The 12,423-nt window shown below is 40.5% G+C and overlaps 1 protein-coding gene across 2 annotated transcripts in view; it reads right to left on the reverse strand.

The window, feature by feature from the left end:
* Positions 1 to 12,423, reverse strand: part of TMEM241 (transmembrane protein 241) — a 55,040-nt gene that overhangs the window by 13,566 nt on the left and 29,051 nt on the right. For both annotated transcript variants that reach the window (XM_057364941.1, XM_057364940.1), the window contains exon 13: positions 11,454 to 11,547. In XM_057364941.1, the coding sequence (XP_057220924.1) occupies positions 11,454 to 11,547 (94 nt within the window). The remainder of the gene's footprint in view (positions 1 to 11,453; positions 11,548 to 12,423) is intronic.

A 12,423-nucleotide genomic window follows, 5' to 3' on the forward strand; every position in this document is an offset into this window, starting at 1 on the left:
TTCCTCAAAAAAAAAAAGGGACACATTTAAAGAAAATCAAAACTCTGCTCCTTGAAAAATACCACATTGGGTTGAAAATTATGATAGTGATTTCTTTCTGAACATCAAGTAGCCACTTCACACTACCTTCACTCACACATAAAGATCAGACTTCCTGATCAAAGCCAAACCCAAAAGAAGAAGCATTTGCCCTCTTCTATTGGAGAAAATGGACAAAACATCCATTTCCCCTTCTTGTGACTGAGATAGCTGGAGCAGTGACACCAATCTTCAGCCTATAAAGTGTAAAGTGTCTGTGGTACAGACCTCAACTTTAACAGTACCTCTGCTCATATTTAAATATTTCTCTTAAATGTGCCCATCCATAATCCAGCTATTGTAATTACTTTCAGAGTTCCAGTTCCTTTCCACACAAAGGGAACAGCCTGCCCAATTCTTGTACGCTGTCCCAAAGGGAGCTTTGCTGATATGGAAACACRATCAATCATGGTTCCAACAGGTGTGTGCACATGTACCAGACTAACAGCATCTGTTCAGGTCAGTTCTGCAGACAGAGGCACAATCCATGCAGCTGAAGCTTTGTCAAGTAAGGACAACAAAAGTCATTTAACAAGGGATATGAGAAGGCTTCTTTATACCAAATAAATTTGATTTTCTTTGACTTTACCAAGAWGCATTTTGCCCATTCTTGCTATTTCACCAAACTTAAGACCCAACACCTTCCGTTTCCTGTAAATGCTTCATGTGTTATAATGCTTCAGTGTACTTTTTCTGAATCTTTTCAGCCTGTCACGGAGTCTCTTTTGCTTATATGCTGCCTCGTTACTGCAAAGGCCTTAAATGGCTCCTGACATTTAGCCTCTCCCCTGAAACCTCTAAGCTCAGAAGCTGACAGGGCAATGTGATTCATCATCTTGTTCTTATTTTATTAATTATTAAATATTTGTGTAATGGAATAAGCATTACAACAACAACAACAACTATAAAGTGTTCTACCTACTAGGTTCACAGACACAAACTGAATTGGACTAAGGAAAGTTTTAATCAAGATGATGGCAGAGAATTTGGGAGAATTTATGGCTCTCCCCTAATGCAGCAAGTCTGCAGTACACATCAGAGAAAAGGAGGTATTTGCATCTTGACCTTARCTGAYACAAAACTTACCTCTCATGGCATGYARTTTATTAAACTTCTGTCCTAGAAAAATTTCTATATAATGTCTACTACTRCTAAAATTGTTCAGTCCCTGGAACCTTTCAAGCAGATACGAACCTGTAAAAAAACATACACCTCGCTTTAGTTTTATTCAGTCTCAGTATAATCTTCTGTTTGAGATACTGAGTTTTACTGGTCAGTAATAGAGTACACTGTGTAAAATAACTAATTTTTCTATCTGATTTGAGATGTATTGATTTTCAGCTTTGGGCAGCAGTCAAACCCTCTGCTGCTGTGAAATAGCACAATAAAATACACGTCACCCTATGTTAAGCTCAGCAAGAGCTCAAGCCTTTTGGCATTTCAAGTTATTCTTCCTCTCATGAGTTAATGAAGATAACCCAGATAAAATGACCATGCTTTTCATTGTCGCACTTAAGTGGGAAATTTAACAGCCAACTGACAGTTTGCTAGGTATATCTTGCACAAAAGGAGCTGGCTCCTTGGGAAGGAATGCGTTCAGCTTCTGCCTGTGCCCGTTTTCTTCCCAAGTGCTAGATGCCCATGGGGTGGGCATCAGACAGGAATTGTTACTRTAAATGCCTTGCAGGAGAGGCTGCACTTCCAAACTCCTCACAGGTGGACCATGACCTCCACAGCAGCAGCTCAGTGGTGGCTCAGCTGGCAACAAGGAGAAATGAAAAAGCTGGTTCCAGCAGACAGTGTTTTTAAGTAATAGGCTGTGGTAAGTCTTCATAATTTAGCTACTTTATGTGCACCATTTTATAATTCTTACTGAAGTCCAAACTGACCAGACTGATTCTTTCAATCCCTGTCCATCTGATATCTTTCGAGGTGCAAGAGATCATAGCTCAAGCACCCACAGCTTCTGAAAGATTATTTCAACAATGAGTTGACTAAGGCAAAAAAAATGGGGCCAATTGCAGATGTTACAGGCAACATCAGTGTGTTTCCAAGCATCACAAAAACTGTATGTCTTTTCAAAAGTCAGCCAGACACTCAGCCCAAAGCCATGTGCTTAGGTGTTGCCCTATACTAGATAATACCTTCACAAAAMAGACCAGAAGACTGAGAGCAGTGAATGCCCCCTGAGCAACCTGAAATCCGACAGCGAACTTTTCCATGTAGGCATTAGGCAGTGAACATCCACCCAGCTGTKCACTCTGAAGGCACTGCCACAACTGGATCAAATGACCCAGATGGGGACYAGCCCAAGACTGAGCACATCTGGAACCTTTTGCTGTAGAAGAGGGTGTTGTGTGGGATGCCACACACATTCTCAGAGATTGCTCCTTCCATGCTCGATTGCATGAAGGTCTCAGGCAAAACATTGCAGACTGAGGCCATTGTCAGTTCAATATCTGTGCATTTCTTGAGTGCCTCTTCAAACCTCTACTTGCCCCCCAAGTGTCACTGCTGTAAGAGAACAGACACTATTGCGTGCTGCTTCACTTATGCATGGAAAGCCCAAACGCTGCTGGAAGKGTTCAAGAGGGCTGTGAGAACCAATGGGGATGCCCAGCTTAAGGAGAATATTTTAGTGAAAAACAATGCAATGCAATTTTCCATTATTAAAATCTATAGAAACATCTGAAGTGCCTATGTTCCTTGTCAGTATTATCAGATGTAAAACATTTTTCTGTCATGACTAACTCAGAGCTCTGCRGAGGATATCAGCAGTATCAAAATAGCATAGGAAACTTTGGGATGCGTAATCAAGGTTTTTTAGAAAATCTGTTAGCAAAAATAGCAAGTTTCCATCAACCTCTCTCCCAGATGACACTTACAGTTTTGGTATTTCTATGCATGTATAAAGTCCATTTCCTATTGTATTTCCCATCTCACAACTCCTTTGGGAAAACCTAATTCATAAACAAACAATTCCCAGAGTAGATAACTAAATCTCCCCACTGGCCCATTTCCATACTACCCAACAATAATAACTCTGTATTGCCATTCTTTGGTGTGTTTATGCTGTTTTAGTAATGATGTAATGGAAAAAGAGTGACATGCTATTATTACTATTATTATGCTAAGGACTGCAAGGAAGAATCGCTATTCTTTAAGGTTTTATTTTTCCATTAAAAAAWGACAACTTTCCAGGGCTTTCTAACCATCAAATTTTACAAAAGATCAAAATATTCCATCAGAAACTTAAAAAAATAGGATACTTTAAAAATTCTTTTTAAAAAGCATTTATACAGCTGATCAATGTTGAGCATGCCTTTTATGAGCAATGTCACAAGGTTACACACTGTGGGAGTCACCAGTCTCTGTGTGTCCCATGCATGGGAAGACATGGGAAGACAGAAGTGACTATAGCTGACTATACTCTTGGCCTCCCATTCCCTCAGAAAGRTGGGGAAGCCTCTGCAAGACAGACCCATTCCCTTTTGGCCCCTTAGAACAACCATCCACCAGCAACATGTGCGGAGGGAAAGCTGGACTCTGCCCTCTTCCTCTCCATGCTGGCTGTGTAAAGGTCCAGAACAGCCCACAGTCATCTCCTGAGATTGTCTGAAGCCTATGTGACTTCCATGACCACCACATATATCAGGAACARGACATAGTCCTTTTAGGCTGCCTTCCCTAGAGCTCTATGGCTGTTTGCTCACCTTTGTCGAAAATCAAAATCTAATCCTTAAACAGGTGTACAGAGTTGGACTGAGAAATGAATGCACTTGAAGTTTGGCAAAGATTGGGTATGAGCTGGGGAAGAGAAAGACACAGGGACCTGTTTCAGTGAGCAGCTGCTGAAGTTTCTGAAGGAAGCCACCTGAAGTGTGACACCAAGTGCCGATCATAGAGGTCAAGGCTCAAGATCTGTGAGATAGTCTGGAGACATTTCACCCATTAAGGTATTTAAAAATCAACAAGGCACATCCTGAAAAGAACAGAGAACCAGCAAAGGAGAAGARTGTGGCTATTCTTGCTCATTTATGGAAGCCCAGCCTTAGCAAGCTTTGGAGCCTTCTACATTAATATGTAACACAGATCACAGCTCTCCCATGTAATTTTGGCATTTACATCAGWGTGTTAGCAATGGAAATGACTTCTGAGGCAGTTCTCATTCTTTTGACTTTTCCTTGTCACAATAATGATTCATGTCCCAGCCTCAGCTCTCCATATGCGAGTAACTCCAGGAGACCAAATAAAAACACGGGAGACTAGGAATCTATTACGCAGAGGAACCAAGGAACCTGCATTCTCTGCAATTCAAAATTCTGTTAGATTTGAAACAATTCACTTTTGAATTGCCATTTTTTACTGTCAAGCATAGGGATGGTTTGTCAAAGGTAGGAATGAAAAAATACCTTTCAAAGASATGCTCCAAGCTCACAGTTCTGCCTTTAACTTTACATTAAAGAAAATGCCATTACCAAACATACATCTGAAATGGATATCGTAATGGATAAAAGGAGACAAACTATTTCAGAACATCTCTTACGGCTGAAAGTTAATGTCTGCTGAAACTGGATTTACTATATTGAGCACAGATGAAAATTGTGCWGCGATATCACCCCTGAGTGACAACACATAACTTTATGCACTTATTTGTGAGACCATGTCATGCCTGAAAGCTGTGTAGCTGGTATTTTCAGTGGATACACAATCGCAGCTATTTACACCGCCCTCACAACATTAAAATTTTCCATTACCTGGAGATTCAAAATCTCCAGCAAGTCTCAGCTGTTCTTACAAGGGGGCTTCCTTAAATTGCAATAGTGCCCCAGGGAGCCTGTGTCACTTAGCTTAGTGGCCATGTAGCACACAATGAAGTTGTTATGGAGACTGAAGTCTCCCCAGCAATTATATGGTGTAATTAGTGTTGGCTGCTACAGCATAACTATCAAGCTGTATCCATGGAAACTACCAGAAAACCTGTATTTTTAAGGTTTTAGCAACTGGTCTTTTTTATACACCCTTATGATGCAGTGAAGTGCACACTGATTGCCTTCTCTGCTTGAAGCTCCTCTGAGAAACACATTTTCTTTTCCAAGGTATTTGCATAGCTCCCATGGTGACTCACAGGAATCAACTATGTGTAGCAAGAATAAATGTGCATATTTCATAGAGTGAGGACCAATCACAAATCAATAAGGATTTTTACAATTTTAAATTACTTTTATGCATATATGTGTGCATATCCACCTGCATCAAAGTGCATAAGGTGTGTAGATGGAAGAAGTTCAGCTCTACTCCTATGAACCCCTTCTTGGAATCCTTGACAACTTAAGGGTCACAGAACCTTCCTCTCTGAGATTAGAGATGCACTTCTAACCACACTTTTGCCACAAAGAGCAAAGACAGTAGAGTCCAGATGGGTCTAGCACACAATTCTCCTTCTCTCCCAGGGCTTTGGCTTGCAGCTGCATGGTTTTTCCAGGTTGGGTGAGCAGAGATCTTAAGACAGTCTTGCACAAAGTGCAGGATCTTTGCCGAATGAAAACACACTGTGTTTATGGAACTTCAGTGGGAGTTTATGACATTTTTGCCTAAAGCTTTACGAGGTCCAAGCCAAGAAAGCAATGTGATTTTCAGCCAAGAATCTCACTGTCACTTTTGCCTGAGCCCAGCAGCATGCAAAGAAGACACTGCTTCAGTCTACAATATAACCAAGTGGGCAAGTGATAGAAAATCAAACACGTTCTGGTTCTAGTTATGATATACATATAAAATTTTTTAACAGGATTTTTAACTCCAGAATCCTGTTCCATTAGGGCAGAGAAGAACAAGGAGAGACATTTGCTTCAGAAGATACCATGGCAGGACTCCTTTATAAATTTGCTGAGAGTAAATAGCCCCCAGCAGAATATTTTCTAGCACTTGCATGCTAAGCAGCAGTGAGATAGGAATTAAGAGGTATACAAACTGAAGCACATGCTTTGGCAGAGACTTTAAAATTGAACACTGTAGCAAAGCATAATTAATTTTGTTTCTCTTCRTCGGTTTGCCCCTGGAACTACAGCAGAAAAAATTCTCATGTGAAATGCTATGTGTGAAGAGAGGTGCAGTGAGCATAACCAGGCGAGGAGCCCCAGATGACTTGCAGTTGTGGCCTCTCCATTTTATGAGAAGCAGAAAAAAGATAATTTCTGGTTTAATAAAAATATCAGTACTTTTCCAACCATTAAGATGGATATCATCAATTTATTTTTGTACTGACATGAAGAAGGATCTAGTCTATCCATTCTCTTCAAGACACCAGGGGAGCAAAGAAACAAAAACGCAGACACAAAATTAAAAATCCAAGACTACAGGAGTCATTCTGAATAGGAAGAGCCATTCTGAACAACCATTATAAATTTTGGGGGATGACTAAACCGGCTGGGCCACAGTACAGTGGGCTACAGTTAGTACACAGAACCCACAGATAAGAGATGCTTTCAAACACTCCTGCAAAGCTGCTTTCGCAATGTCTGGCAGCCAGCACTAAACACAGGATGACCCGGGGCAAACATATCTAAAGTTAACAAACAAGGAACTAAAGCAGCTGTCAGAGGATGCTTTTATGTATTAGGGAGCCTCCAACACTGTTCAGATAAACTGTAGATTACATAACAGTGCCTGGGATGGTTATACAGAAAACAGTTGCACACTCCTGATCTGATTAATCTATATTTCCCTCCAACCCATGCATAGGAAAATCAGTGTTAAGCTCAACGCAACCTGATTTCAGTTATTCAATTTCCTTTCCTCAGGTGAGGGAGGAAGAAAGAGAGAATTCAAAATCCTCTGACCTTCCCATTTGTTCTTTCTCTTTATAACAAGCTGCCTCAATAAGTTCCTACTGGGAACAAGCTGAATTTCCTACTATTAGTTTATCAGGATAGCACTAAATATGATACGGGAATACCAATTCATAAGTAAAAATATCTTGCTGAATTTTTCCACTTAATTAATGATTTAAATTATTTCTGCTGCTTAACTTTTAGAGATCCTAACAGGCTTCATCACCAGATATAGATTGGCAACCTTAATCAAAACAAACTCACTGACAGCACTGTTAGAGCTCATTAGCATTCTCACCAGATGCTTCTGTCTGTATATATGAACATCTCCATTTTTTTCTTTCCAGTATATGACCCATGATACTAGCAGAGCTTTCAAATTAAAACAAGAAATCTCAGTACAGCTTCAAATCCTTGCTCTTCTGGGGATTAGATTTGAGCAAGGCTATGACAAAGCATTTCATGTTTCTTGGACTTCTTCAAAACTTCTTTTTGTTGTTATACAGATCACTTCACTGATTTTTTTTTTTTTTTGGCATTTCTCATGAATTTATACAGAAATGACTAACACACACACTATTTGATTTTGAAGAAAAAGTGCAGAGAGCATTTGTCACTCTAACTATCACACAGGACTACATACACACATGAAACCTGTGCTTCATCTGTCTGCAAAAAGCAATGCTCTGACACAAAAGCTGTCAGAAATCATTAGAGGGAAGARTTTAGAAACCTCATACATTGATTAGGTTGCCACAGCCAAAGTAAAGATCATAACAACGAGTTATGACCCAGCTCCAGTTTTTAAGTGAATGAAAAATTAGAAGGCAGGGAGGCCAAATATGCRGGCTTCACAAAGAATGTGTCCTTGGATGTGCAAAGCAGAGCTGATCAGATCTCATGGTTAGTTTATTGGACATGAAGCTGTGACAACGATCTCAGCCCCAGCTCATCAGTCACATAGGTACAAAGGATCCAAATGGAAAACAGATTTTCCAATTCTCTGCACCTCCCTGGAGGCCTGTGCTGCTGTCTGAGGACTACAGCATTCTCCTTTCTTGGCTCATTTGCAACATAAACATATTCTGGCCTCAAACGCTGCTCCTTTCCAACTGCTGGTGAAAACTCCAGTCAGTCTGAGAGATTAAGAGGATGATCTAGGGCACTACTCAATCCAAGAAAAATGCTCATGTGGGAATGCAAAGCTGTTATTGTGACCAGAGGTGGTTTTTTTTTTTTTTTTTCCACTGGATCCCATTCTGCAAGTCCAGATTCAAATACTTTCTATCTTTATTCTTTATCCACATTAACTTCCTTCCTTTTTTTTTTTTTTTTTAAGGGAGCTAGACACTTAGATTTAAACAGATTTTTACAGTGCTAGTTAAATGCTGCTTTTCTGCACTTAAAAGATTTTAGATGTGACTGACACAGCCCTCATACCTGGGCAATGCTGAGCTGGATCAGTRCATAGTTTTAACACTTTCAAACAACTGCAGAAAATAGTATTAATGACCAGACAGATGGGACTCAAATCTTTACTACATAATAAAAAAATTTATAGTTCTTTGTAGACACAAGGTTCCTTGGGAGAGTCTTTTGGGAGCTGGTAGATCAGCCCCTACCCTGCAGGCAAGCTCTAGTTCGGCTCTTGCTTTCTGCCTGTCCATGTCTGTCTCTGCAGTCTTTTTTGATCCTTGCTCTAAAATTGATGTATAATGCTTCTAAACTTTTCAAGCAYTCACTGACTTCTAACCCCAAAGCAGCTGCATTACAGCACTTGGAGCAGCAGTYCCTCCATGCTCCTCTTACATCCTTAGACAGGTACGGTAGAACCCTAAAATAAGTCACACAGCAAGCTTTAAAACACTAGTGGAAGGCATTAGTGGAACCRTAGCGTTGATAAAATTATTAGTGCTACAGACAGATCTCATGTCTTCATTACTTATTAACCTCTTCCAGCTCAAGATAAGACACATAATTTGAGAACAGGGTTAGAAGATACAACAGGAAAAGGACTAATTGCTCTGTTACAAAAACCTTCCAAGCAAGACAATTAAACCATGTACATTGAAAAGCATGCACTTTCAAKGGCTAAAGAGCAGATTAAATTCTCACAGTGACAGAGGGACAAGTTTTTAGTTATTATAAAGGTACATAACTACACTGACAACTATGGCTAGAGCAAACTTTCTACCACTTTTTTTCTACAGATGGCCAAACCCCTACTAATCTAGAARCATTGGGAAAGCTTTGATCCAGTCCAGACTTGGTGGCTCTGATCCACTTCAGCTGGGACAGACCCAAATCTGCTTAAAATAAATTGCACAACACATCTTTGCCTGCATTTTTTTCCAATAGGTCATGAATACCACATGTAGAATCATTTACCCTCATTCACAACACCTACCAGCAGAGCCAGCTATTCTAGTCTCCAACCCAGAATGTTAAACAAAAAACAACCAACCAAAAAAAAATACTCAAGGGCAAGTTTTAGATCAGTTGACTTGCTACCAAGGAGCAAGAAGAAAGCTAAGGTATCAAAATCTGCCGTCAGAATGTTTGGAAGAAATTCAAACTAGTGAGAAAATCCATGTGACTTGTACAGTGGGGAACAGTTTTGCAAAGCCCAAACCAATCCATGTCACTCCATTCTTGTTATCCCCAGGAAAAAAAAAAAAAAAAAAAAAACCCAAAAAAAAAACCAACCATTTTCATTTGACTACAGTTTTTAAAGAAGCATATTTTGCTAGTCTATGATTTTGGTGGGGGTTTTCTGTTGGCTTTTTTTTTTTTGATAATGTAACAGCTTCATTCACTGTAGTAGGGAAGGTGAGATCACAAACCACATAGTAAGGTTGTGGTTTGCAGACAACCCAGCTGAGGGTGATGAAATGAAGTAAAATATAACCAGGGAAAAGGAGTCTGGCAAGCTCCTTTGATTGTATTTACCGCCGATAATTAAAAAAAATGAGTTGTTAATAGCTTAAATCAAGTACAGCCAGACCCTAGATCCACAGATCATAGGATAATTCCAGTAGGAATGGACTTCAGGAGGTCAGACTGGGTTGCTTAGGGCTTTATCCAGTTTGGTCTTGTAAACCTTCAAAGACGGAAACAGCACAGCCTTCCTGGACAATCTCTGCCCTTGCCTGACTTGTCCTTGCRGTGAAAAAACTTTTCCTTGCACCCAGTCTGAACCTCTCTGTTTATCATACACACAGATCCCTACACAGCACTGTGAATAGCCTGGGTCTGTGTTCTGATGATTTCCCCACAGCTACTGAGTGGCTGCCGTAKGTCAGGTGCTCCCAAAGATGTCCCTCTTCCAGGCTGAACATGCCTGGTCCAGCAGCCACTCCCCAAAAGGCAAGTGATCCCGTCCCCTGTCTTTCTTAGCAACCCTCTGCCAAACTCACCCTAGTTTAACAGTATCTTCCCTATACTCTGGTGCCTAAAACAAGGCTCCCTATTCCAGATGTCAGCTAAAAAGTGCAGAGAGGGTCATGACCACTTCCATGAATTTACTGTCTGTGCTCTTGTAAGTACAACACAGGATACTTTGGGGTTTTTTAGCTGCCAGGGCACACTGCTGTATCATGTCCAGCTTGCTGTTTACCAAAATCCCAGGTCCTTTTCCCCACAGAGTTGCTTCCCAGCTGTTCAGTCCCCAGGCTCTATTTATTGCCACCAACTCTTCCTTCCCATGTGCAGAGCTTCATATCTACCCTTGATGAATTTTCTATGATTTCTGTTGGCCCATTCTTCCAGGCTGTCCAGATCCCTCTAGMAGGCAACTCTATCCTCCATTGTCATTGACTGGTCGTCCCAATCTGGTGTCCCTTGAAAATGTGAGTACACTCTCTTACTTCTCTTTCTTCAATAAAAATGTTAAATAGGAAGGGACCCAGGATAGATCCCTGTGCCACTCCACTTGCCATTCTACTCCAGTTACCATAGAAATCATTAACCTCTRCCTTTTGAACTTGATCCTCCACCCATTTTTTTATCCATCTAGTTGTCTGCCCATCCAGACGGTAACAGTCTAATTTAGATGTAACAATATTGTAGGAGATCCTGTCAAAAGCCCAGTAAATGTCAAGGAAAATTACATCCTCAGATCTCTCTAGCAACAAAAACAATGAGAGTTCTGGTATTGAACTTCAGGGAATTAGTTTTAACTCTTGGCTCAGGAAAGACACACTGCAAACAGTGGCGGGTTCACCCACTCTCARAAGGAATATTCTCCAGTACACCTTTGGAAAGTATAGGTCTGTATTACTGGGATTCAATGTTCCAAATCCTTAGCTGCAATAATCATCCCAGTTCCATTAGATTCAGTCTATACACAGTATTTCATCTCAGCYAATGATCCTGGGATATTACACACCTGATATTTATTGCCTCAACTCTATGTGCAGTTGCACAGACAGGACCTAGGAAGCATCAAGGAGGAATAGGAAGAGAAGCTAGAGAGAYAGAGAAATTCCTCAGTTCTCCTGGGAGATGCACAGATCCACTGTGCTCCTGTGAGGGTCTTTCTCTTACCTTTGCAAGGAAACTCCAGGCTGCATATTGCCCTGAGGTTGTGCTGCTTTTTAGCTTCACTGTGTGCAACATCAGAAAGAATCCCAACAGTCCACTGCAAGGGATGGGGAAAGCTTGTTAATAAAATCTCTTAATTTCAACTAAACAACCTCTTACAAGCATCTTGTTTTGTTTTTTTTGTTTGTTTTTTTTTTAATGCAGAACTGCAGTGTTAATCCCATTTGGAGTAAAAAAGCTGGTAGACAAGAAGCTTACATTATGTCCAGTACATCTTGGGGTTTGTTCAGTCAGTGACTAGAATCTGGGTAAAGCAAGTCTGACGCTCTTATGGCTGGTCTCTAATACACTTGCATAATCAGAAAAGTAGAGATTATTGGAAACATGAGGTGAAATATTAACTTCAGGCATTGAAATGGCTCTGAATAACAGCAATGCTAATTTCAGCAGGAACCACACATATTTGGCAAGTAACTCACTTCAACCTCCACAGAGGCTTGAACTGAAAAAATAACCACTGGAAAGTTTCTGCCTGAAGCTTTCAAGATGTTTCAACTTCCTGAAGCCTAAATTCCAATTAGGAAGTCAAATACATCTCTACCATATAATAAATAGATGACTCAGTAGTGCTGGGAACAGGATACTCCAAAGTTTTCTGCTGACAATTGAGAGGATTTTGATTCTCAAGTCGTAGAGGACAGCAGTCCCCAGTGCTCTGGTAKCCAAGACTATTCTTAAGAGAATTCTGTTCCACATCTCACCAGACTTTATGGAGTTTAAGAGGTTTGGGTCTGGCTTTTGTTTCACTTGTGACATACGTACAACCCACTGATYGTAAACCAGCAAGCAGGGAACAGAAAAGGACTTCAAAATATGTAAAGCACAAATTACTGAGTCATAAGAGATTATAAAGTATTGTGGGAAGCTGCATGGGAAAGGAGATAGGATCGACACAGCATGCAGGTGGTGAAGC

The sequence above is a fragment of the Malurus melanocephalus genome, unplaced genomic scaffold (assembly GCF_030028575.1).
Source record: "Malurus melanocephalus ecotype Western Australia unplaced genomic scaffold, MMel_1.1 scaffold_44, whole genome shotgun sequence".
NCBI classification, from domain to species: Eukaryota; Metazoa; Chordata; class Aves; order Passeriformes; family Maluridae; genus Malurus; species Malurus melanocephalus.